Raw genomic sequence first — 26,742 nt, forward strand, 5'->3', positions numbered from 1 at the left:
CCATATCAATCACCACTTTCCTCAACAACACATCCACTGTCAAAATCACCACCACTTTTCCCATCACCGTCAGTACCACCATCAGGATTACTGTCAATATCAGTACCAGCACCACAACAATCACCACCTTCATCAACACATCCACCATCGAAATCACCATCGTCTCTACCATCATCACCACCAGCATCACCATCAGCAATACTGCCAATGTCAATACCACCACCATCACAATCACCATCGCCACTATCACTGTCGCCATCTCTGACCACCTTCAGCAGCACCACAGTAACCACATCTAACACTGCCAATATCAATACCACCACCACGACCTACAGCATCACCTTTTCTACCACCACCAATGCCATACATAGTCACCATGATTACCACCATCACCCCTAACCACCACTATTGCCACCCCCATCACTGCCACCATGATCACCACCATCCCACCACCAACACTGACACCCTCAACATCAACACCACTGTAACAATCACTCCTGCCATCACCTCCACTTCCACCACCATCACTACCAACACCAACACTAACACCACCCAAGACGGACAATCCAGACTTCCTCTCCCCTTTTTGTTGTCTGCTGACTGGCAAAATATTGATAATACAGTAACGTGCTAAGGCCAATTCTTCAGACATTTGGGGTCCAGGAGCAATATTTTTAAAACCACCTTTGCAAAGATTATAACTGAGACAATTATTACAGTGAAAGAGATTTGACCTGACTGACTGCATCTTGCTTCTAACCTCCAAGCTGTCCTTGTTCATTCCTGGCCGTAGGCCAGATTAACTCTGGGAGGAACTTAGTTTATGGTTTAGCTTTGAAACAGAGATGATAACAGTCCTTTCCCAAAACAAACCCCCCTCCTGCCTGGGGACTAACACATTAGCCACAAGATTAGAATTATGATTTAGGAACCATGCAGCTGGAGGCTGCAAGATTCTACACCTCCCCACATTGCTCCTAGGAATAACATCACTGCTGTAAAACCTAGGATCAGTGCTTGAGATATTGCAGACCCTGCATTCTGATGTACCAGCTGACCGACCAGACTGGTATTTGGCTCAGCCAGTTCTGCGATCCCCCCAGGAACAGAAGACAGCAAGAAAAACCCACTTCAACCCCCTCTGATTCCATCTCCAACCCGACCAGTCAACACTCCACTTCCCGAGCCCCTGCTCACCAAATCATCCTTACAATCTCTGATCCTCGAGTTTTCAGGGAGACCGATTTGAGTAATAAAACTCCAGTCTTCGCACAGCCAGCTCTGCATAAATGACTCTTTCTCAACTGCAATTACCCGTCTTGATAATTTGGCAGTGGGCAAGGTGAACCCGTTGGGCTGTTCCATTTTGGGGGGTGCAGCTTCCTGTTTCCCACCCTGCAACTGCACGCTGGAGTCAGTGACACTTGGTACTTAACAGAAGTGTCACCCTTTTGGGGCAGGACGTTTCCTGCAGGGAGGAGGTGTCCACACCAGGACAAGACACCAAGGAGTGATCGGCCATTTCCTGACTCCCCTCCCTAAGCAGAGGGAAGCTTTGTGGGGCCCTCTTCTCAGAAGGGGCAGGGGTGGGCACGACTTGCTCTTCCCCAGTAGACTGGGCGCAGTCAACATCATAAGCAGAAAACTGAGCTACTGTCTCCACGGGCTGACATCCACTTTCCATCACACAGACTGGGATTAGGTGACTCACCACATTTGCCATTGGACTAGACCTGGGTGTGTTTAAATGGTGAAAAATGGCCAATTAAAAGTGGCCAATCTGGCAGTTTTGACTAGTCTAATAAATCATTCAAATTTCATCATGGTTGGCCAGAATTACTATGCCATTTAGCACGATCACTGAGCTGGTGCCGCGTTCAGGATCACGGAAATGGTGCAGGGTTCGCGATCACGGGGCTGGTGTCTCGTTCACGATCACGGGGCTGGTGCCGCGTTCAGGATCACGGAGCTCGTGCGGGGTTCATGATCACGGGACTGGTGCCGCTTTCACGATCACGGTGCTGGTGCGCTGCAGGACTGGAATTTGAGCCCTGACCTTCTGTGTACTCCCCTGGTACACACCACTGTTGTCCCACTCAACTGGACTCCTCCGGCAGATGGGATGCCTTTGAAGGAATATGTGTAAGTCAGGAACTGAGACAGGCCTTTCGACCTTGAAAATCTTGGAAGAGTTATTCCTTGACCCATGATTACAAATGTGAAGGATATGTTATTACTGCATGGAAACTACAAGGTTGCACTGTGTACAGACCATGGCATGCTATGGGCATATAGCATGCATACCAGCAAGTGTGACAATGAGGGGTTAATTTCATAAGTAGGAAGGCACAAAGCATAAATGTATGTAGGAGACATTCCCACTAAAGGGCTTGGAGAATATAAGAGCATGTTTGAAAGCTGTGCATGTGGTACAAGGTTCACGTATGTGCCTTGTACAGCATTCAAACGTGTTCTTAGACAGACACAGACACGCCTCTGCACCTGTTGGGTCAAGCACTAAGAATCTAATGGTGACCACCTGTCTGGCCAGCACGGTCTTCCTTTTGGATTGGAAATCTGGGCCATATCAGATGGAGTTCCGAAACCAGCCTTGGTTTGCTAAACAACATTTTTATTCCTTTCTCCACCCTTTGCATTTCCTTTCCTTGAGTTTCCTTTTTTTTTTTTTTTTTTTGAGATGGAGTCTTGCTCTGTCACCTAGGCTGGAGTGTAGTGGTACAATCTCAGCTCACTGCAACCTCTGCCTCCTGGGTTCAAGCAATTCTCCTGCCTCAGCCTCCCAAGTACCTGGGATTACAGGTGCCCACGACCATACCTGGTTAATTTTCGTATTTTAGTAGAGACGGGGTTTCACCATGTTGGCCAGGCTGGTCTTGAACTCCTGACCTCAAGTGATCTGCCCGCCTCGGCCTTCCAAAGTGCTGGGATTACAGGCGTGAGCCACTGTGCCCGGCCTCCTGGAGTTTATTTTATCCAGGGTTGACCTGCCCCCTCTTGGAACCTGGGTTAGTGTGTCTGGTGCTTGAGGCAGGGAGCTGGCCACGCTGCGCTGCTGTCTTATAGGCGCTGTGCTTCTCAAGGTGCTTTTTGTTGTGATCCCTCCAGTGCCTCTGGTTTTGACTTTCCTTTTCTTGGGGCTTGCTTGTGTTTAACCTTGCTTTGACACAGTCAGCGTCCTAAAGTTCAGGGCCCTTGGGGTGAAACAGGACCTTGTTCAGGAAACTACCATTAAGCATGCAGCAAGTCAAACAATGAAAGTATAAACAAGCCCTGGCCCCTCCCAAGATACACAGTCCTCCAGGATGTAGGCTCCAGACTCTGGGTCCTTCTCCACGCCCACTGTGCACACCAAGGGATGCCGCGGTCCGACGGCCTCTGGGAATCGCAGGGCCTTGGTCTTGGGAGCAGCTCTCCTGCAGTGTAAACTCAGTGACTCTCATTCAGGCGACAGACCTCTCCAGGTTATCCTCGTTCAGGCGGAGCACTTGGTTCCTTAGACCTCCATCTGGACCACAGAAATGGTGTTAAGGCCTCACAAAGTAGTTTTCACTGAAGAGAATCCCGTGTCCCACCCCTGTGCGTCCGAATCACCTCACGGACCGCCATGAAGAGGCTCTCCCTCTGCGGGCTCACTCTGACCTTTCCTTTCCTCCGTGGCTTCCATCACTGACTCCATAGATGGCTCAGGACCTCCCACGACGCACCTGACCCTGAGCCATCTGGTGGTGCCACTCTTCCCAGCCTCCCGACACCCCCACACAGACTTCTCTCACCACGTGTGTTAGGCCATTCTCACATGGCTATAAAGAAATACCCAAGGCTGGGTAATTTGTAAGAAAAGAGGCTTAATTGGCTCACGGTTCTGTAGGCTGTACCAGAAGCATGGTGGCATCTGCTTCTGGGGAGGCCTCAGGGAGCTTCTGATCATGGCAGAAGGCAAAGGGAGAGCAGGCATGTCACATAGTAAGGATGGGAGAGACAGGAAGAGAGAGGGGAGAGGGACAGAGGGACAGAGAGGGGGACGGAGAGAGAGAGAGGTAGAGGGGAAGAGACTGAGAGGGAGAGAGAAGGAGAGGCGGAGAGAGGGAGAGGGAAAGAGTTAGGGAGAGTTAGGGGGAGAGGGAGAGAGTTAGGGAGAGGGAGAGACTTAGGGAGAGACACAGGGAGAGGTATCACACAGCTTTAAATGACCAGAACAGGAAGTTGGGGAGCTCACTCATCACCAAGGGGGTGGCCCAAGCCATTCATGAAGGATCCTCCATCATGCTGCCATCGCCTCCCACCAGACCCCACCTCCAACTCCAACACTGGGGCTTACAATTCAACAGGAGATTTGGGCAGGACAAATGTCCAAACTGTATCACCACCAAGTCCACATTTGGGGTGCGCCCTGTGGTTTGTGGGTTGCTGTAGTTCAGTGAGGCGGACAGCCTTTTTCCTGGATGGATTTTGCTGCGGGAGTTGCATTTGTTTTGAGGCAAGCGCTGCTGTGTTAAAAATTAGAGTCCAGGCTACTAAAAATAATGAGCCAGAAGCAGCCCCATCTATCCAGTCCCGGCTACCATCCTCCCAACTAGTGGCTGTTTTTGTAGGATCCGCAGGTTGACACACGGACCTGACTGCAGGCCACTGTGACCTCTGTGCTGCCGCATTCTGCGAGAGGGTGATTTCTACCGGGAGGTGGTCTCCTGGGCGTCTGGGCGTGAAGGATAAACTGACCACCCACCACCCACTCCGGGCACAGGTGACTGAAGGAGGGCTGTGACAAAGAAAGGAGCTGCTTTCTTGAAGGATGGGAGGGTGAGTGGCCCCAGCAAGGAGATGACGGAGGTCTGAGGACAGAGGTGTCCGTGAGGAGGGGACTTAGGACAGTCAGCCCCAATATCCAACTCTGAATTGCAGATGGCTGGGCTACAGTGGAACTCCCTTGCTGCCACCCCAATACCCATTCACGGTCCACAGGTGCCAGCCTTGCCCAGGCTGGTAAGGGACTTGGAAGGCATGGCTGTGGGGACTGGGCAGGGAAGGAGAAAACCCACAGGGCGCTGAGCAGATGTCCTTGGAATGAGAACGTGGTGGGCAGGCACGCGGGAGGGCTCAGGCCTCTCTGTCCAAGGCAGAAGCAGGTGGGGAGGTTGGGGGCCCAGGTGGGGTCACCAGGACAGGGACCTGGCAGGGGGTGACCCTGGGGTAGGGTGTGAGGGAAGTGGGCTGTGGAGAAGCGCAGCCTGCCTCCCACCCAGAGGCCCCTACTGGCCCCCTTTGTCTTAGGACCTCTTGGAAGTGGCGCTGTCTCCTGAGGAGGACCCCGACGTCCCCCAGGACCTCGACCGGGCCTGCAAGAGGCCTCACCCTGCTCTGCCCCAGAGCCCGCCTGGCCCCAGCCCGCACCCCAGACCCTCCGGGAGCTTTCCTGGGACCAAGCCCGAGCGCCGCCCGCGCTGCAGGGGAGGCCGACTGGGTCCACCTCTGCGCGACCCGATGCGCGAGTGGCCCGTTACGTTTAAATTCAATAAACGGCTGGAAGGCGTTAATTCGACGCGCGCGGGGCCCCGCGGGTAGAGGCCGCCTGCCCAGGTCACCAGCAGAGTAGGTTCGGGCCTTGCCGTCCCCGGGGACAGTGCGACCCCCAGCACCGGGCCGGGAGGGGCGCGGCGGCAGGCGGGGAGGGGGTCGGAGGGCCAGGCGGCGGCAGGAATGCAGCTGGGAGGGGACGCGCGGGGGCGGACGGGGCGTTCCGAGCGGGGAGGGGCGCGAGCCGGGGCGGGGAGGCCAGGGCCGGGCGTGGGGCTCCGGGCCGCGGCGCGGGCCAGTGGGGAGGGGAGGCGGCCAGGCGGGAGGGGGCGTGGCCGGGGCTGGCCGGGGGCGTGGACAGGGCGTGGCCTGATGGCGGACGCACGTCCGGGGGCGGGGCCCTGCCGGCGGGGGCGGGGCCGGGGCGGGGCCGGGCGCTGTCCGGTGCTGAAGCTCAGCCCGGCGTCGCCGCAAGAGCGCCAGAGGCGCGGCGGGAGGAGCTGGCGGCGCGCGCCTCGCTGGGCCCGGACTCGGCCGCCTCCCGCCGCCTCCCGCGCGGCCATGGACTGAGAGCCGCCGGCCAGGCCGCGGGGATGGGGCCGCCGCTCCCGCTGCTGCTGCTGCTGCTGCTGCTGCTGCCGCCACGCGTCCTGCCTGCCGCCCCCTCGTCCGTCCCCCACGGCCGGCAGCTCCCGGGCCGCCTGGGTGAGTGGGGGGCACGGGGGGAGGGGCGCCTCAATGAATGAGTTGGGGGCGTTGTGAGGGGCGCCTCCGTGAGGGGGTCAGGGGGGGGGGCGTCTCGGTGGGGGGGTCGGGGGGAGGGGCGGCGCCTCAGTGAGGGGGCATGCAGGGAGGGCGCCTCAATAAATGAGTGGGGGCGTTGGGGGAGGGGCGCCTCTAAGTGAGAGGTTCTGGGGAGGGCGCCTCAATGAATGAGTGGGGGGCGTGGGGGGAGGGGCGCCTCACTGAATGAGTGGGGGGTCGGGGGAGGGGCGCCTCGGTGAGTGACGGGGCGGGGGGGAGGGGCGCCTCGGTGAGTGAGTGGGGAGCGCGCCTTGGCGAGCGGGTGGGGGGCTCCGGGGGTCTCGGGGTTCCAGCGCGACACCCTCAGGCTCTGGGTCGCAAGTCCCCGGCCGCGGGTCGCGCGCCTCTCTGTCCTCACTGGCGGCTTGGAGCAGGTCTCGGGCCCCTGCCTCAGTTTCCTCCCCGGCGCGGCCTTCTGCCCCTCCGCCGGCTCCTGGGCCTCACGCCCCCAGCCCGGCCACTCGGCACCCCCCTGGCCCTGGAGCGCGCGGCCCTGGTCCGGCGTGGGTGCGCCCCCCGCTCGTGTTCGCGCCGCGTGTGCCGCGAGGGCTGGGCCTCGGAGGTGCCGCTGCGCTCGCTTCTACCTGCGTCCCCCGCACGCCCCGCGGGCAGCGCCGCCGAAATCAGAGGACATTTTTCCTCCGTGGCAGCCGCGGGAGGAAAGGGAGGGCGGCAGCTTCACGGCAGCGAGGGAGTGGAAGCCGCTCCTTTCCCAGGCGGACGCCCCTGTTTTAAACCCATAAAACCTCCAGTCCCCGGCACCTCCTTTCCCACTAATCTTGTTTATTAAGAAGATTTACCATAAAGCCAATGTTTCCAGGCGGCTTCAGGGCCAGAATTACACATGACAGGTTAGGATAATCGGTGTCCACGGGGCGCAGAAGCAAACGCAGGCGGGGACGGAGTGGGGTACTTCGCCTCTGCCCAGCGCCGCCTGCACCCACCTCAGCGCGGCTGGGCTCCGGCACCTTCCTCCCGGCCTCTAGGCCCTTCTGGTCTCCAGTAGGCTTTATTGTCAAAATCCCAAACAAACGAAAACTGCAGAGAACCAGGTATCTTGACACAGTCTCCCTGGACTCCTGAGTTGACGCTTCCCTCTGTCAAGCCAGAGTCCCCTGAATTCCTCCCTTGCCTTGAGGTCTCCTCACACTCCCTAACCTGCTTATCTCTGTTAGATGAAACACATGTGCTGGGAAAGGAGGTCCTTGCCCACCTGCCTTGGCGTCCTGGGAGGGAGTGCCTGTGCTGGTCCTGCACCTCTGGGATGCTGCCCAGTCACTGTGCCCCCAGGGCCCGCGTGAAGCCCTCACCCTTCCATGCTGGAGCACAGGTGAGGCCTGCACAGGAGGCTTGGGGGCCGTGCTTGCTCTGCCTCCTCCTGGTGCCTTGCCCCCTGTCAGCAAAGAAGGTCCAGCTGTGCCCCAGTCGCCTCTTGCTGGGGTTGTATTCCTTCCTCCATGTGGCTTGACCTGGCCAGTCACCTCATGGGAGAGTTGTTTGCTCTGACGCCAAGTGCCGCCCTTTACCTACACATGAAGCACACGTGGGCGTGGAGTGTCCCGGGCAAGGCAGGTAATTGTGGTGTGAGCTGGAGGCTGGTCCTTGACTGCTTTCCTTGCCATTGCAATGGCCAGTTCACAGCATTCTTCCAAAATCACAGAGAAAGTCAGAAAGGTGGGGGGTAGCTGATAAAGGGAGCAAGGGAAAACCCAAAGATGGAAGTGCAGGAAGAGAGGAAAGCTGCTAAACTGAATGATAATGGCCAATGCAGCAGTGTTATTTTGGCTAAGAGCAAAGTTGACTCATAATTAAAACTGGTTCCATGTTTCCCTCGGCTCCGATCACGGTGTCACTGGTAACAGAAGGCTGTGTCATAAGGAGACTTATGGACACACTCATTTTGTGGGAAAACATTAAGGATGCAGACATCGTGCGAATTGTTTTGAGGACTCCAGGTGAAAGGCATCGCCTACATTCTCATGTAATTGGAAACTGCCCCAGCGATACAGACAAACAGTGAGATGTATGTGTTGTCTTCTCATTGCAGGGCCCACCTTGGGGCAGAATGTGGCCATGTGTCAGCTACCTCTGTCCCCTCCACCTTGTACCCTCCTCACTCAGTGTTGCTGCCATTTTGTCAGAACACAATCCACAGAGAATGCAAGGAGAAGCTTGCTTACTTGTGCCAGGCAGGTGCTGCCATTTTTCTTTCTCTCCTGTCTGCATCTTGTTTGGCAATGGTCACGCCAACTACGTTGTTCCAAATAATGAGGCTCGATTAAAGATGCACAGAACGGCCTTAAATCTGGCCCAGCTGTGCCATTTGTAATCTATTTATTTATTTACCTACTAACATTCAACTTCAGGTTGAGGCCTCCAGAACACATGTGGTTCAAGGAGATCCAAGTTTTTGCTCCTCTGTTATATCAAAAAGCCTTGTAGGTTAGAACTAGTGGTTGATGTTAACAAGACCTAAAGACCAATTCTTTTTATATAGGATGCCTTGTCTTGAGCAAGAGGCAGGGGCCCTTCTCATGTAGACAGTGAAGGAGCTCTTGATGAAACCCAGGGTCGATAACTACCGTCTCTGAGTTTATTCTCATGGCCTTGAGCCGCACTCCACGATGCTGACTTATTTCCAGAACAGCTGTTGGCAGCACCCCGTGGTAGTGGAAGTCTCACTGCTTCCTCTCTTAAAGGACACTCTTTTCCCCTGATTTATTTAGTTTCCTGCCCTCCCATCACCCACTCTGCCTGTTCCTTTCTGGTCAGAAGGGCTCCCTTATGGCATTAATTAATTATCTGTGAGACCATTATTGAAGCTGAACACAGGGGAACATGGCATCCTTTCTAGTGACACGATTCAGCTTTGCTTGTAGCCAAAGTAACATTGCTGTGTTATGCAGGGCTGTTCAGACAGCTTAATGGTCTTTTCTTCGTATGCTTCAGTCTTTGAGTTTTCCTCCCCACCGGCCCGCCTTTCTCTGTGATTTCCGGGCATCCTTTGTGCAGGTCTCAGTGCTTTTTCCTTAAGTTTAACTTGAACATAAACCCTTTGTTAAGGGCTTTATGCTGTTCTTCAGTTACATGGAGGCTGACTTGTGAACCTGCTCAGGTAGCCCCTATGTTTAGGGGGGCAGTTTTCTAAAGGCCCCTACTTCCTTTTGCTAAAGAAGTACAGCTTTCATTTGCCAATGATAGAGTCAGCCTTTCATGCAGAATTTTGCTTGGAGAATCCAGATTCAGAACCAGTGGGCGCACCTGGCTGTGAAGACAGGAGATTGTTCATTTTGCTCCTTTGTTTTGGCCTTCCGATTTGCCTACACAGACTTTTCATTCACCAGGGAGCCCACACAGAGCTGAGAGGCAGAGCCATCAGAGCAGGACTCTGCTGGCTTTGTGAAGGAGATGGCATGATTGTTTATTTTTAAATCAAAGGATCCTTACTGCCGCAAAAGCACAAATCTATCTTTACTTCTTGGGGTCCGGAGCCTTTGATTCCGTTTGGTTGGATGGTAATGAGCAACCTGCCTCTTCCCCCAAGAAGAGCCTGCTCCTTGCACGTCTGTGAGCTTCTCTGCTTGTTGTTCCCTGTCTCTCCTGCTCGGTCTCCATCAGCCTAAGGGCTGATGTTCTGGGCAGAAGGAATGGGGTATGTTGTAAACCCCAGACTTCTGGAAGAAGGAGGTGCCAGACAATGGGCTCACTCATGAAGTTAGATTCAGGAAGCGGGATATGGGGTGTCAGGCTCAGAAGGGATGGGCAGGGAATGGAAGAGCTTTTAAAATGACTTATCAGTGCTGAGCTTAGCTGTGTGTTTCAGCGTCTGGCAGCTCTTCTTCCAAGCTGATTTGTTTTTGTACCTGGTGATCAAGATCAGTGGTGTCCGCCAGGGAGGTGAGGGTGGGCAATCACTTTGTCATGGTCCTCTCTCTGCTTTGCTCCGAGATGGTGTTGGGCCCCGTCCTGGCGCACAGCGGGAATCTCTGTGTGCCATGAAACGCCCGCATGTCGGGTGTCCAGCTTCCTGTGAAGAATAGGGCTGTCGACACAGGGTGCACGGGACCAAGTTTAGGTGGTGCAGCCCGAGGCCCCATCTTCTGATGAGATCTGTGGTAACGCTGATGCTTTTATGTGACCATGATTTCTGCATTCTGGGTTTGTTTTGTCCCAGTGTTCATGCAGTATTACTTAACTTTTGGATGCAATTACACATCGACTTTTCTTTAGATTTTGAAAGTGAGGAATATGGGACTAGGAAGGGAAGTGAAGCCTCTAGGAGACACAGGGGTCAGCTAAGCTGTCATCAGACATGGTCTCATTAAGAAAGTTCCACTCAATGCACCTGGCTTTGTGGGTGAGCCATGACCACTGCCTCTTGGTGGGTTACTTCAGAATTTCAAATTCCTTATGAAAAAGTGTTTGCAGCCAAATGTGGCCCAAACTAATAATAGCTCCCTGGCACTGGGTGACAGATTCCTTAAGATATGCCTGGATATGTACAAATATTACTAGTTTTAGGACTTTTTTTTTTTTTTTTTTTTTTTAAGATGGAGTCTCACTTTGTCACCCAGGGTGGAGTACAATGGTGCAATCATGGCTCACTGCAGCCTGGAATTCCTGCACTCAAGCAATCCACCCGTCTTAGCCTCCTGAATAGCTGGGACTACAGGCACACACCTCTGCACCAGCCTAATTAAAAAAAAGTTTGGGTTCACGAATAAATATAATAACTAAAAAATGAGCAAAAAAGTTAAAAAATGATTAATTTTTTTTAAGAGATGGGGGTCTCGCTGTGTTGCCCAGGCTGGTCTTGAACTCCTGACCTCAAGTGATCCTCCTGCCTTGGCCTCCCAAAGTGCTGGGATTACATGCATAGCCACTGTGCACGACCAGGTTTAAGGATGCTTTGTGTGTGGAGAGGTGAAGAAAAAGCTTAAGAACTGGCAGGAAGGGTTTTCATCCAGCCGAATCCCAAGAGACGAAGGCCAGATGAGCCTCGGCTGACTAGGAACCTCTCTTATTTTTCCTGACATGATGTTCCACTTCTCAGAGAAAGCAAACAGCTAAATTCATGGCAGATAACCCTCCACACCACATAAAAGCACCTGGCAGCACTTTCCACATTAGTTTAAGTTGACCTTCATCAATGTAGACCCAGCTGGACTTGTTTTTTAATCGTAGTTGATGGAAGGCCAGAAAACCTGAGAAGCAGAAAACAGTCAATCCACTTTTTCACTGCTTGGAAACAGTGTGGAAACAGAGTGTGTTGAAGGAAGGGCATTTTTTTTCTCTTAATCCCTGTTATCTCTAAGAACTCTGCCACAGTCACTATTTAAATACCTAGAACAGGAAGTAAAAATGGGTGAGGCTCCCTTGGAAACACCTGCTTCTGCACATGTTAAATACCTTTTTTGTTTGCCACTCTGCCTCACGAGGCTGGTAAGTGGGTGACTCTTGCAGGTGACTGGAAAACTGGACCTCGGACTACTGAGCTGCATTTGTCTTGAATGGCTTCTGTGTGTGTAACATAAAGAAACGAGAGATGATGAGTGTTTAGTGACAGTTACTCAGTGCTAACTCTCATCTCTGGAGGTGGTAAGAGGGCATTTCACTTCCTTTGTTTTTGTCTGTTCCCTCCAATAGTCCTAACTGGGATTCGGAAAACCAAGGATGTTCCCGTGTAGTGCCAGGACTAGGACTGTCTCTTGTGAGTCATTCGAGGCCATGGCAGGTGGCAGGGGATGAACTAATAGTTACAAAACCGATTCTGGAGCTTTCTTTTTAAATTTTAATTTTAACTTATAAAGTAAAATGGACTTTTCTTTTTTGGTGTACTGTGTTACATATAGATTCAGGGGGCCATCTCCTCTGTCAGGGTACCGATCATTCCATCACCCCCAAAACTTCCCAGTGTGCTCCCGTCACAGTGACAGCCTCTCCCATCCCTGTACCTCTGGGTACCCCCAAATCTTGAACCCCTGAGCCTTCCATGTGCACTGACATGTATTCCCCAGAATAACCCGTATAGATATCTCTGTCTTCAATTTACAGATAGAAAGACTGAGGCTTGGAGTGGTTGAGGAATGTACACAGGACACCAGGTGGGTAGTCCTGGGATGGGGTCCTAGGTCTCTGGAGCCTCCTTTCTCTCCCAGTGGTCATCCCAGGATGGGCCGAAGATTCTATGTACTGTCAGAACACGTCTCTCTGGCTGCACAGAACAAGGACGTCTGTCTCGTTCTTACAGGAGTGGGGACCATTTCACGTGTCAAACTGCCTTTCTCTGAGGAGTTTCTCAACCTTAGGCCATGGAGATTCTAAAGTGCTCTTTGGCACCAGCAGGAGATTGATTTTCTGGGTTGGATTTTGTTTTGGGTGTCAGATTCAAATATTTGGTGTGCCTCTCTGAGGGAATTTTGATGTTTGGAAATGGACGACTTATTTTTGGAGACTTTTGGCCTTCCCATAATGACAGGGAATGAAAATACCACCCGAAGGATTCACTACTTGATATGTCCATAAAAATTGTATGTTCAGAATGCTTTCTGGGCTTCCGTCAGGTTTTTAAAAATGTGGTGACACAAACACCAAAGAAGCGAGCTCTCATCTCACACTTGTCATAACAAAAACCCACTTCAGAATAAGGGATGAGAGAGGGATTACTTTCCTAAGAACATTTATTTAAGAATAGGTTCTGTTTAGGTTTGATGTTTAGAGTGGCAAGCAGGCAGGGGGGTGGTTCAGGGACTCCCTATTCTTTTCTGAACTATGCTGGTGGAAGGAAAGAGTAGAAATTTCTATCATGTGACGTGGGCGTGCTGTCGCCACGTGGTTCTGAAAGCGCATTTGGAAAAGGCTTCTGATGCAGTGTTCGGTATACAGCACAAAGGACGTGTTTGGAATGGTTTGGTGGAAGGAATTTTCAGAAGGAAGGCTGACCTGGTTTCCGAAGGAAAGGACTTCATATTAATTGTGCAAGTGAATTCTGATTCCAAATGTGAAATACATTCAACTTGTAAATGGATGGAGCCGCTAATAAAATTGGCAATCAGAGGCCGTGATTTTAATCCAGCTCAAAGCAGAAGTTAATCTGTGGTACAATTTGAGGCTGACCCCACAATGTGTACATTCTCTGAAACAGGCGCTCTTCTCGCGGACTGCGCACACCAGCGCAAGCTCCATTTCTTAGCCTGAGGCAGGGGATGGAACGTGGGTGAAGCAGTGGCAGGAACTGCTGTCTGATGACTTCCCACCTCAGGTCCATTTTGTCCCTCAAAGGACATCTCTTTTACCAGGAGTTTTTGAATCTCTTGCTCTGCTTTGCCTGAAAACAGGCCAAGGTGGAGATCATTGGACTTCCATCTGATCTGAGTGTTGTGTGCTGAGATATAGCTGTGGTTAGAGCTGTAGAAGGCACAGCCATCAGTTCCTATGGAGCGGCACCCATTCTTGTGGTGGAAGCCTTGTGGCATCTATATGCCTGCTTTGTTATGCTGTTATGGTCCTTGATTCTATGAAATAGCCAACATGAAATTATGATCAGTTAAGGTAACAGAAATTGGGCTTTTTCACTGAAATGGAAAGAGGATTCTAGCAGAGTCAGAAACTGCAGGTGATTTCTGCAAATATGATAGGGAATATGTGGATATGTTTCAAGAGCACAAATTAAATGACAGTACTGCTTCCATGCAGTGTGTTGACAGATTGAGAGGTCACCTTATCTTTCCAATCAGATAATCTTTACAGTTTGTACTTGCACTCATATTAGAAGTCAAGAGAAATGGAAGGACTTCACCTATAATCTCTCTGGATTTATACCTTGAGCAAAATACCTGATTCTTCATGTTTTTGAGAGGATTAGCTGTGATGAGTGGGAGAGTCCGTGGTAACCACAGAGTTTCTGATAAGTCCTAGTGGTTGTTATTTTTGGATGCTCCAGGTTTCTACAGTTAATGTTGGAGGTGGTGGCTGACAGGATGGAATATTGTTATTGTTAGAAACAATATTACTTTAGAAAATCCTAGTCTCAGGTGAACTGACAATAGAGATTATTGCAAAAGCATTGCCATTATCTTTTTTTTTTTTTTTTTTTTTTGAGACGGAGTCTCGCTCTGTAGCCCGGGCTGGAGTGCAGTGGCCGGTTCTCAGCTCACTGCAAGCTCCACCTCCCGGGTTTACGCCATTCTCCTGCCTCAGCCTCCCGAGTAGCTGGGACTACAGGCGCCCGCCACCGCGCCCGGCTAGTTTTTTGTATTTTTTAGTAGAGACGGGGTTTCACCGTGTTCGCCAGGATGGTCTCGATCTCCTGACCTCGTGATCCGCCCGTCTCGGCCTCCCAAAGTGCTGGGATTACAGGCTTGAGCCACCGCGCCCGGCCTGCCATTATCTTTTAAAGAGTAATATCATTTATATTTCTTAATAGGCGTATCCAAACAGGTCACATCAATGAGGATGAGGCCTGATTTTGTTGTGATGATGAGAGTAACTAATGGTGAGAGCCCTTTGGAGTTTATTTCACATCATCCCTTTGATGACTGTAAAGCCCTTGAATAAAAGAAGTGGGACTTGGCCAGGTGTAGTGACTCATGACTGTAATCCCAGCACTTTGGGAGGCTGAGGCAGGCAGATCATCTGAGGTCAGGAGTTCAAGACCAGCCTGGCCAACATGGCAAAACCCCGTCTCTACTAGAAATACAAAAATTAGCTGGATGTAGTGGCAGGTGCCTATAATCCCAGCTACTTGGGAGGCTGAGGCAGGAGAATCACTTGAACCTGGAAGATGGAGGATGCAGTGAAATGAGATTGAGCCACTGCACTCCAGCCTGGGCGACAGAGGGAGACTGTATCTCAACAACAACAACAACAGCAACAACAACAACAACAACAACAACAAAAGGAATGGGACTTAAGGGAATAGTAGACACTGGGAATGCTTAAACAGGGGAGGGAGGAAGGAGCCAAGGGTCAAAAAACTACTTATGAAGTACTGTATCCTCATTTGGGTGACAGGATCATTATAAACCCAACAGTAGGCATCACTCAATACACCCACGTAACAAACCTGCACATACATGTACCCTTTGAATCTATGATTTTTTTTTATTATTGTTATTTTATTTTTAAAAATTTTTTAATTTTAATTTTTTTTTTTTTTTTTTTTTACAGAGACAGGGTGTGGCTCTGTAGCTCAGACTGGAGTGCAGTGGCATAGTCATAGTTTACTGTAGCCCCGAACTCCTGGGCTCAAGTGTTTCTCCCTACTCAGCCTCCTGAGTAGCTGATACTACAGGTATGTGCCATCATGCCTGGCTTGAACTCCTGGACTCAAGTGATCCTCCTTTCTTGTCCTCCCAAAGTGCTGAGATTATAGGCATGAGCCACTATGTCCAGGCCCTGGAATCTAAAAAAAAAAAGGTGACTTAAATAATATTCATACAAATTTCTTACAAGTTTGAGTAGAAAGTATAATAAAAAGAGATAGTACATACCCTTTTCTAAGATATGCTAAAAACTTTCTTTTAAAATGTTTTCTTGTGTAATATTTGATAAATGCAAAATTCAGAGCACGTTTTTTAGTATACTTGGCATGTCTAGGTTGCACTGTTTTTAAGTGCCTGAATTTTGGTCTTGTCAACGAGCTTGCCGGGTGGGGGTTGTTCCGTTTGCTCTTCTGAAGCGAGGTGAGTATCTGGCTGGCTTGCTTTGCCCTCTGGCCTGCAGGGTAAGGGTGGGCAGTTTTGCTGTGCTCATCTTCCTGGTCTGTGGGGATGGCAAGGGGAGAGGGAGGCAGCCGGGCAGTGCAGGGTCTATGTTAGGGCCCAGTGCAGTCTTCAGAGTTTGACAGGGCCCTTTCCCTTACTCCATCCACTTAGGGTTGTGTCAGATTCCCAAGGGGAGACCTGTGGGCTCTGGATGGGCCCTGTCCCTGTCATCACATCCCATACTTGGGGATCGGTTGCTCTGGTGGACCCCATTCCTGTGGTCACGTCCTATCCTTTATCTGTCTGTTTTATCAGGTTACAACAGTCTTCCTCTTAGAGGAAATGAAGACAAGGTGAGTGCTCACTTTGCTGTTTGGACTTTCTTAGGAGCCCTCAGTGTTGTGCAGGCCCCATGCTGTTTGTGGTATCAGGCAGGGTGGGGAGCCCTCAGTGTTTTGTAGGCCCCATGTTGTTTGTGGCATTTGAGAGGGTTGGGAGCCCTCGGTATTGTGCAGGCCCCATGCTGTTTGTGGCGTTTTAGAGGGTTGGGAGCCCTCAGTGTTGTGTAGGCCCCATGCTGTTTGTGGCATTTTAGAGGGTTGGGAGCCCACAGTGTTGTGTAGGCCCCATGCTGTTTGTGGCGTTTGGGAGGGTTGGGAGCCCTTGGTGTTGTGCAGGCCCCATGCTGTTTGTGGTGTTTGGGAGGGTTGGGAGCCCTCAGTGTTGTGTAGGCCCAATGCTGTTTGTGGCATAGGGCAGGGTGGGGAGCCAGATACCCTGTGCATTTCCATCTTGCTCCAGAACCTCTGTCTTGACCACTGGCTGTCAGCCATGGCTCCCCATGCTGTGCTTCTGTGGGACCTCTGTGGTGTGTTCCTGTTCCTTATGTTCACTCAGATCAGCAGCATGTTACTCCCCAGAGGCCTCTGTGGGAAAGGTAGGCAGAGGTGCTGGTGGGAGGCTCTTTAGCGGCCCCTGTGTCCCATGGAAAGCGCTGGTGGTGCAGGCTGTGGGCTCTGGGGCTTGTCCCGAGAGGGCCCCTCATGTTTTCAGCCCTTTTTCTAGCTCACATTTGTCCCTGGAATGTGCTTTAAAAATGCTTTGAGGCAGAGTTGTGTGGAATAGAGAAACTGTGACTTCAGAAGCAGAGCTTTACAGAGATGTTCGTTCTTGCAGAACCAGTGTGGCCTGAAAACGGCTTCTTCTGCATGAGCCTGGCAGGGTCGCTGTGCAGGCAGCTGGGCTGGCAGTGCCTGGCTGTGAGTGACTTGGGGTGTTTGCAGACACACAGCTCTGTCTGAGTGACCACACCAGGGGACACACCTCACCCAGGCCTGGGAGTTCCTGCTTGCTGCTTGTTTGGGGTAAGAGGCAGGCTCGTCCAGCGGGAAAAGTATTGACAACACATGGACTGGGGATGTTGCAAACTCAGAGAACATTTTTTGTATGAGTTTTTCATTGCTGTGAGCTTAAGAAGAAGGAAGCATTTTGATCACTTGAAAATGAAATGTTTTTAAGTGGAAAATATTTTAAAAAATAAAGATTAGATTCTTGGTTTAGTTTTCTATAAAACAATCTACTTGTTTTTAAATTTTTATTACAATTTCTAGTAATACTGAAATTATTATTGGTTATATCTATTTTGTCTCTTTGGGAAGTAAGATGTAGTTCTCAAGAGATGTGTTGATTTAGTGCCCTTCTGAGAAAATAAAAGGGTGCAATTGTGCGAAAAATTTGGATACTTATGTAGATATGCCTCTTGTATCCTCCACAGGTTCTGAGGGGGTGAAATATAGATGTAAAACCTGGCCGGGTACATTGGCTCATGCCTATAAACCAAGCACTTTGGGAGGCTGAGGCGGGAGGATCAATTGAGGCCAGGATTTTGAGACCAGCCTGGGCAATACAGTGAGACTCTGTCTCTACAAAAAAATGTAAAAAATGAGCTGGGCCTGGTGGCACACGCCTGTGGTCTCACTTACTCGGGAGGCTGAGACAGGAGGATCACTTGAGTCCAGGAGTTTGAGGCTACAGTGAGCGGTGATAAAAAGTAAAACCCATCTTATGGGGCTAGCCAACTACATTATTGACGATATCAGTGAATAGTAAATGTTAAAAAGTGACATGTTTGGTTTATTGGTACTTTTAAAGAATATGTAACATTTGTTTAATGATTTAATATTTTTCATAGCGCTCTGAAAGAACGTGAGATATTCAGGGTAAGTTTAAAGTCAAGCACTATGAAAAAAAAGAATGTCCCAGATTGTTACAGGTGATTTCACATAAGATAACATGTTTGACAAAGACTGTAGATAAAATGAGTACTAACTCCAAAATCAAAGCCTCATTTTGAAAGATTCTACCATGTGTGGGTATATTGTTAGCATGTTCCAAATGTTGAAATAGTTCTTCTAGACTATTAAAAGATGCTACTTTCCTGTGTAAAATAAATGACAAAAGGGAAGAAAAATATGTCCTTTGAAGAAAGGATGGAAGTCTGTTTTAATTTGCAGCCTGAAGGAGAAGAGGATGAGTAGTCTGCTGGTGGCCACTTCTGCCGCGTAAATCAGTGGCTCTCACCTGGTGCCTCTGCTGCTTGGACTAGGTGGATGGCGGACAGCGACGCTGTTTGACATCCTGCAGTAGGCAGCACACTCCATGGAGCCACCCACCCAGTGTGCCAGCGAGGCCCGTCCAGCAGCCTGATGCATGTGGAGGAAGCTGCCGGGCATGCAGTCCTCACATGTAGGAGAGGAAGAATTTGGCTTAAATTATGGCAGAACAAACTTTAAAAGAAAGAAAGAAGTATTGGCCCCTTCCATGCCACCTTCCAGTTCTGGCTAGAGTAACTGCCACTACTGGAAATCTGATCCTATCACTCTTCTGCCAGAGCTGCCCCTCACATAACCTTATGAACAAAGCCCAAGCCCTGGGCAGGGCTCTTGGGCCCTCACTGGCAGGAGGCTTCTGCCTCATCCCCCTTGTGGCCCCTCCTCTCTAAGGCTCACCAAGTGGTGTCTCAGTGTCTGATGGCGCCACCAACAGAAATGTGCATTTATTTACCAGATACATATTCTTACTTACAAGTTATATATGTGCTCTACTGAACTCATTGTATGTTTATTATAAAAAATTCAACACAAATTTAAGAGAATGAGAAGTAAACATCACTAATGATTAAAATATTTTGCTGAAGAGACAAAAACTTCTTTGTATTCACTAAAATTTTTATTAATGTGATTAATAACATTTTAGATACTTAGTTGTTAAATGTATTTAATCTGGAGAGCTTCAATCTATGGTTATTTGCTGTCTCGATGCACAATATGTGTTGAGAACAGTGCTCATGGCTACTGAAAATATGCGTAAGTCTATAATTGAGAAAGTCCAAAGGATGATTTTTAATCTTTCTGGTTGCCTTCCTGTGGGTCTAATTGTGATGCTTTCCACTTCAAAATGTGTCTAAAGAAGAGCTCCCATTGGAAGTACAGATTTTCTTGTATTCATGTTATTAACAATCCACAATTCCTTTCTAAGAATCTTTTCAAATCTCTGATTACGTTTAGTTAAAATGGGTCACCTCATCCATAAATCTCTTCACAGGCCCATGGAAACTACAGCATAGTTTGAGAATGGCACAAGGGGGCCCACTCTTCTGGCACCAGACCCCAAAAAGCCATTTGCTGTGGGGTCTTGTGGGGCTCCAGCATTAGCCATATGTCAAACTTAATATTCAGGAACGTCTAAGGGTGGGCATATCTCAATATATATGTTCAGTAATTTTTGCTGAATAAATGAATATATCAGTTACAGATTCTCAGAGCTGGAAGAGTCCCTGGTCCAGTTTCATCGATTCATAAGTAACTTCTACATAAGGACATTCAGACCCAGGCATGGGGAGTGACTTGCTGTTGACACCTTCCTGGATAGAGACCCGAGCTCTTGATTGGTTGGTCTTCAAGGAAAGAACCCCAGAGACATGAAGCTGTGGTGAGCACTGGCAGTCAGAAAGGAGAAGTGGTCATTCCTCCAGACCACTTCTAGCTCTGTTACTCTAGGATTGGATTGAAGATCCCTATGCTCACTCTTTACTTTTTAAAATTGGTACCAACGAATGACTTTTCACAAGTAACATAATCTTTTTCTGAAAATTGCTTAACTTTATCTAAAATTCTATTCTGGCCTCCTCAGCATCCAAAGTTGATGTTTTCTGCATTTCTAGGAAGCAGATTCCCTTTCCCATCCCCCCTCCATTTCTCTGAACATCTTGAGTTGTTTAGCTGGGTATAAAGTGTTAGTGACATACAAAGAAATGTTGATGTTCAGATGAGGCATCTGTACCAGAGGATGATCATTAATTCCCATTAAGTATTTTTATAAAAGTAAAATGAAGGAAGAAAATACATTACTGTGTGCCTCAGAAGACTCTTGTCCATTCATCATGCATCATGCTAATTACTCTTTTAAATTTAGATTCTTAGTCTAAGAACATTTCAAAATGAATTAACAACTATTCTTCAGCTTAGAAAATGTCATGGAGTGAGATTTATTTATTTAGTTGGAATAAAATGTAAATCATTCAGAAAGTGTAAACTCATACTTGCAAGCTTACTATACTGGCAAAATCAGTGGGCTGATAATATGTACTATGGTCTCATCTTTATTTAGAAACTGCTGTTCCTATATCAGCTTAATCATTTTCCACTGAAGAACAAAGTGTAAAGCAATTTCAGTGGCAAAGATCTCTGAGTGCTGTGTCCAGTAGTGGTGGACAAAGGGAGTCAATGACCCTGGCACTGAGAACAGATCTGGACAAAATGTATGAAATATATGAAGCATCACAGTGATGAGTCAGACAGCAGAGACCCAGGAGAAGGGCAGGGATGTGGCACTTAGGGTCACTGTTTTCCAGGGTGTTAGCCAGTCCTGATCAGGAGCCTCAGAGAGTTATTGGGCAGGGGTCCCTGGTATGCCTCAGAGACTTAACTTAGGACCCAGCAGGCTGCACCCAGAAAGGATTCAGCAGACAGCTGTCTTCGTAGGCACAGAGCTGGCTCAGTGCCCTGGTGGGTCAGGGCTGTCAGGGCTGCTGGAATCCTCAGCCGCCAGATGGGGCAAAGTGGATATTCTCTGGAGGAGGTAGCATAACTAGAGCCTCAAGTTAACCCCACAGTTGTTCACATCACTACCTAGTACCAAACTAAACAACATTCTGAGGGGAATTCATATGTTTATCCTTTTCAGGTTCCTCTATCTCACTGTGAATGAAGAGGATCAGGTTTCCACCCAACTAGACAATTAGCCAGACAGAGAAACCTCTTTTCAGAACATTGTACTGAATACCTACTATGTGCTAGTTGTTGGACTTGCAAGCACGAGCAAGACAGAGTCCCTGCCCTCCAGAACCTTCCCTGCTTTCCAGAAGCTCCTGAACCTTTCCTGCCTTTCAGAACCTTCTGTGCCTTCAGAAGCTCACTAGGACTTTTCTGTTTCCAGGGCATTCCTAGTGCTTGTCTTATAGTAGAATTTCATTAGGTTAATTCACTTAATAACTCTAGAGAATTTTCCATGTCGTATATACTGTTCTTGGCTTGGAAAATTCTTATTCATCTCCATGTGTGGTAAGACTTTGGTGAATAAATGCACCATTTTTATTCCATGGATATTTATTTTGTTGTGTTTCCTAATTTTTGCCAAGAAATGGAAACAGCAGCAATGAAATTGGCTCTTATCTTTTTGGATCCTTAAGAATTAGGTGCTTTTTTTTTTTGAGTTGGAGTCTCACTCTGTTACCCAGGCTGGAGTGCAGTGGTGTGATCTCGGCTCACTGCAACCTCTGCCTTTTAGGTTCAAGCGATTCTCCTGCCTCAGCCTCCCAAGTAGCTGGGATTACAGGTGCCCACTACCACGCTTGGCTAATTTTTGTATTTTTTAAGTAGAGATGGGGTTTCGCCAGGCTGGTCTCGAACTCCTGACCTCAGGTGATCCACTCACCTCAGCCTCCCAAAGCGCTGGGATTACAGGCGTGAGCCACTGTGCGGGCCAGAAATAGGTGCTTTTCATCAAGTGTGCCAACAAACGGCATAATTAAAAAAAAAAAAAAAAAAGCAAAAACAAAACCAAAAAAATTCCAAGTCCTGCCACAGGGCTTGGAAATAAAATGAAATAAAATAAAATGAGATAAAACAGAATGGATTAAAAACTGAAGAGGCACTAGGTGGAGTGTTGGGTGCGGCTCCAGCCAGTGCGTCAGCCATGGCGGCGGCTGCTGGGAAGGCTCCTGTGCGTGCCTTTGCCATCCGGGCCCCGGGCTTTGCTCCGCAGGGGTGGGCTTCTGAGCGGTGGAAGGCCAAAGATAACCAGGTCCACGCACGTTTGTGTCTTTCCACAATGTCGGGCTTTTATGGATGCTTTTAGTCTCAGTCACAGAAGCCATGAGCTCCACGGAGTTCCTGAGGAGGCGGGTCTCCTTGGTGCTTCCTGGTCAGTCCGTGGTCGGAGACGGTGGCTCCCAGGCTCAAGCCTCTGCGCGGGCTCTCAGTGTTGCGAACCGTTTCCAGGCGTGTGCGTCGCCAGTGTACACGTTACAGCGGAAACAGTCCACAGCGGGCCAGGTAACATTTCGTGTCAAGGAGACGGTGCGGGAGAGCGGGCTGGCAGGCCCCTCGGGGGCACGGAGGACACGGGGAGTCTTCAGTGGCAGAGCCGGCCGGGGGTCAGGACCCACCACGGGCAGACGCGTCAGTTGAGGGGTCGGAGCTGCCGAAGCCGCTTTCTCCTGGTGCAGAGTCCGCCTGTGAGGACGATGGTGGGAGAGGGTGCTCGAGGGCGCTCGGTTCTGGCCTGATCTGGTTGGACGCAGCTTTTATTATGGATTAATTTCTTTATTCAGCAAAACACCTGGTCCCGGTTGGCAGCGCGCGGTGGAGTGTGGGGTGGAGGCCTCCGAGGGCGTCCCTTACACCGGGCGCGCTGCTCAGGGCGAGGCCCCGGGCCCCAGGCCAAGGAGCGGCCTCCAGAAGGACACGGAGCCCGGAACCGCGGGCTCTGGCTGCGCCTCCCCGCCTGGCTGCCCGGGTCCGCCTGCGGGGCCTGGAGTCGGCTCCGCCTAGAGCCTGGGGCCCGGCCTCCGCCCGGCGCAGCGGCTCTGAGGGAGCCCGGAGGCGGCTTCTCGGGGATTCCCCCTGCCTGGGGGAAACTGGGGGAGGACGCGCCGGAGGAAAGGCCTGGCGGCCTCGGCGCGTGGGCTCTGGGCTCCCCTGCCTGCGAGCCGCACCCGCTGGCCAGGGCGCGGGGCTGAGGGAGGGCGGGAGAGCGCCGCCCCGCGTTCCTGTCAGGCGGCCTCGCGCCCCGCTTTCCTGTCCGGTCGCCTCGCGCCCCCCGTTCCTGTCAGGCGGCCTCGCGCCCCCCGTTCCTGTCAGGCGGCCTCGCGCCCCCGTTCCTGTCAGGCCGCCTCGCGCCCCCCGTTCCTGTCAGGCGGCCTCGCGCCCCGCGTTCCTGTCAGGCGGCCTCGCGCCCCGCGTTCCTGTCCGGTCGCCTCGCGTTCCTGTCCGGTCGCCTCGCGCCCCGCGTGCCTGTCAGGCGGCCTCGCGCCCCGAGTTCTTTCTGGGCAGCCTTGTGCCCCGCGCTCCTGTCAGTGGCGCCCACGAGGCTGCTGGGAGCTGCTGCCTCCCCGTCCCCTCTTCCTGGTGAGGGGCCCAGCAGGACCCTGAGAGCAGGACCCCGAGAACGGGACCCCTCGGCCCCACAGCCTGGCTTGCGCGAGCTCCTCGGCCTCCTCCGCTGTGACGCCCCCGGGGAGGGTCTCTGGGAGTCTCGTCAGCCCAGGCAGGCGCTTCTGGGTCTGGCCCTCGTCCTGTGAGGCCCACGCCGATCTTTTTCGAGGTCGCTCAGTGGTGATCGAGTTCTGGGAATTCAGTCCACACTACCTGGTTTACAACTCAAAGCCGGTGCATTCGCTCAGGGACCCAGGGGCCTACCTGGGCCAGGGGCCTCCACGGTCACGGCCAGCGCCGGCCAACCCGTGCAAACGCTGCAGAGACGCATTCCTACTGTCAGATGTATTCCCCTTAAAATACATACAGTTATATGTGTTTTGAAACACAGTCTTGCTCTGTCGCCCAGGCTGGAGTGCAGCCAAATGGTCACAGCTCACTGTAGCCTCCCACGTCTGGGCTCCAGCGATTCTCCTGTCTCAGCCTCCCCAGGAGCGGGGACCACAGGCCTACTCCCTCATACCTCCTTAATTTTTGTATTTTTTGTATAGATGGGGTCTCATTATGTTGACCAGACTGTCCTCAAACTCCTGGGCTCAAGTGTTCCTCCCACCTTGACCTCCTGAAGTGTTGGGACTACAGGTGTGAACTCGGGTGCCTGGAGGAATATTTTTTTAATGTTAGTTATTTTTAAAAGAAGTGTGATACGAAAGTTTTTTGTTTTTGTTTTTTTTTAATTTAAACATTTTTAGTTACACACACAGATTTGGCAACTTTACATATAGGTTACCCCAATTTTTTAAAAAAGATTATTAGTCTGTGAAATTAAAAAGATAGAAAAAAATAGAAACCACTATTTTAAAGAATATTTCTGTAAAGTGTGGTAGGTGAAAGCTGTTTGGTCCAGGAGTACTTGTTTAGAGTATTTGTTATAAATCTCAGCTTTGTGTAATACAAGTCAGTCACATGATTTGCCCCAGTATTTGAAGACCCTCCTTTCCTGCAGATTTCCTCAGTAGTTCCAAAAAAAGGAAATCTAGTCCAAGAACTGTTTTTTTTTTTTTTTTTTTTTTTCTTCTTCTCCAAACCAAGGACTCCAGAAGGAAGCATGTGATGTTCCTACCGTCTCTGGGAGTGACGTATAAGTTTGGCTTCGCTATATTGTGTGTGAATCTCCTTTCTCTGCATCTCAGTTTCTCCATCCTTGAAATGAGGAAGTTGAGCTAGATACTGTTTGCAGGTATACAATTTAAAACATTATTATTATTACTATTAGACAGAGTCTCACTCTTGCCCAGGCTGGAGTGCAGTGGCATGATCTTGGCTCACTGCAACCTTTGCCTCCCAGGCTCAAGCGATTCTCCTGCCCCAGCCTCCTGAGTAGCTGGGACTACAAGCATGTACCACCACACCCAGCTAATTTTTATATTTTTAGTAGAGACAGGGTTTCACCATGTTGGCCAGGCTGGTCTTGAACTCCTGACCTCAAGCGATCTGCCTGCCTCAGCCTCCCAAAGTGTTGGGATTACAGATGTGAGCCACTGCGCCTGGGCAAAACAGTTTTTAATAAAGGAAAGAGTCTCAACATCAGCTTCTGACTGTCCTTAGCCCATTGGTCATTTCTGTGTCCAGGCCGGACTTGGAGTCAGGATGGCCCGTGCCCCGTCTTGCACACCTGGGCAGCAAGGAAGGGTGGGATGAGGTCAGATGGGGGTGCCCCATTTGGTTTTCTCTGCCCCTCATCAGATGTGGGGAGGTGCAGTCCCCAGTGCTCACTGGGCTTGACATTCTCTCCTGTTGCAGAACCCCTGACCATGCTGTCTGTACTCCTTTCTGCATGATGCCTGTACACCTTCAGCCTGTGTGCTCCTTGAGGGCCATGTCCCTGCCCAAGACAGCTTTCCCCTGTGTTTCCAATCAGTTAATTAACTTGGCTGTTAATTGGGGACCTACTTGTGTTGTCCAGGGCCCAGCCTGGGCTCAGCACGTGGCAGGAACTTAATGAGTGGGAGCCGGAGGTCTGCATAGAGCCTGCCGAGTCTCAGCCTTGACATTTCACATCACTGTAATGAAAAGCCTTCCTAAAAATAAACTCTGATTGCATCATGTCTAATAGATTCTGTTTGGAGAGTGGAAAATGCAATCGCAGGCATGGCTGGCCTCATCAGGCCTGTTTGTCACAGTGACAGAATGGCCAGTTCTCCAGCCCAGCAAACACTGGGATAAACACCATAAATAGATGGGAAGTGCACGCAGGTGTGTGCCAGGCAGGTGGCCCGTGAGGGCAACAGGGCTTCCTCTAATGTTTGATAATTCCCACGTTCTAGCCTTTGTTAAGGATCGGCTACGTTAACAGGGACTTGTGAAAATGTAGATACTTAAATTAGAAGCACAGGGAGCTGCTCTCCTTACCTTCCTCTGCTTAAGAAAAAATGATGAAGAAAATGAAAAATCTTTTCTCCTTTGGAGACTTTTATTTATTTATTTATTAAACTTTAATAATCTTTTCGCTGGGCATGGTGGCTCGTGCCTATAATCTTAGCACTTTGGGAGGCCGAAGTGGGTGGATCACAAGGTCAGGAGTCTGAGACCAGCCAGGTCAACATGGTGAAACCATCTCTACTAAAAATACAAAAATTTGCTGGGCGTGGTGGTGGCTGTCTATAATCCCAGCTACTTGGGAGACTGAGGCAGAAGAGTTGCTTGAACTCAGCAGGTGGAGGTTGCAATGAGCAGAGATTGTGCCACTGCACTCCACCCTGGGTGACAGAGTGAGACTCTGTCTCAAACAAACAAAACAAAACAAAAAAAACCCACTTTAACTCTCTTTTATTACCAAACCCTGCGAAGAGTGGGTAATAGCAAAAACAGCATCTCTAACAAGATCCAGGATGGAGGTGCAGACTCACTTTGGAAACCTTTAAAGGAGGGAATTCAGAAATTCAGAAAGGACTCCAGTTTCAATTGTCCAGGGCTCCCTAGCT

At 50.2% G+C, this 26,742-nt stretch overlaps 1 protein-coding gene and 1 long non-coding RNA gene across 3 annotated transcripts in view; one reads left to right on the top strand and one right to left on the bottom strand.

The window, feature by feature from the left end:
- Window positions 1-2,962: 2,962 nt before the first annotated feature.
- On the bottom strand, window positions 2,963-5,123 carry LOC103883384. The gene is made up of 2 exons (XR_645603.3): window positions 4,340-5,123; window positions 2,963-3,526 (listed from the first exon to the last, which is right to left on the bottom strand). It is a non-coding gene; the product is annotated as an uncharacterized LOC103883384 (long non-coding RNA).
- Window positions 5,124-6,001: 878 nt separating this feature from the next.
- The window catches only part of LOC101026166 (protein tyrosine phosphatase receptor type N2), a 973,501-nt gene continuing 952,760 nt past the window's right edge, over window positions 6,002-26,742 (top strand). The window contains exon 1 of one of the 2 annotated variants that reach the window (XM_021935384.2): window positions 6,002-6,240. In XM_021935384.2, coding sequence (XP_021791076.2) covers window positions 6,129-6,240 — 112 coding nt within the window. In that variant the 5' untranslated portion in view covers window positions 6,002-6,128. Of the gene's footprint in view, window positions 6,241-22,249; window positions 22,658-26,742 lie in introns of those variants that run through there. The other variant, XM_021935383.2, reaches the window with a different exon arrangement.

This window comes from Papio anubis, chromosome 4 (assembly GCF_008728515.1).
Source record: "Papio anubis isolate 15944 chromosome 4, Panubis1.0, whole genome shotgun sequence".
Taxonomy (NCBI): domain Eukaryota; kingdom Metazoa; phylum Chordata; class Mammalia; order Primates; family Cercopithecidae; genus Papio; species Papio anubis.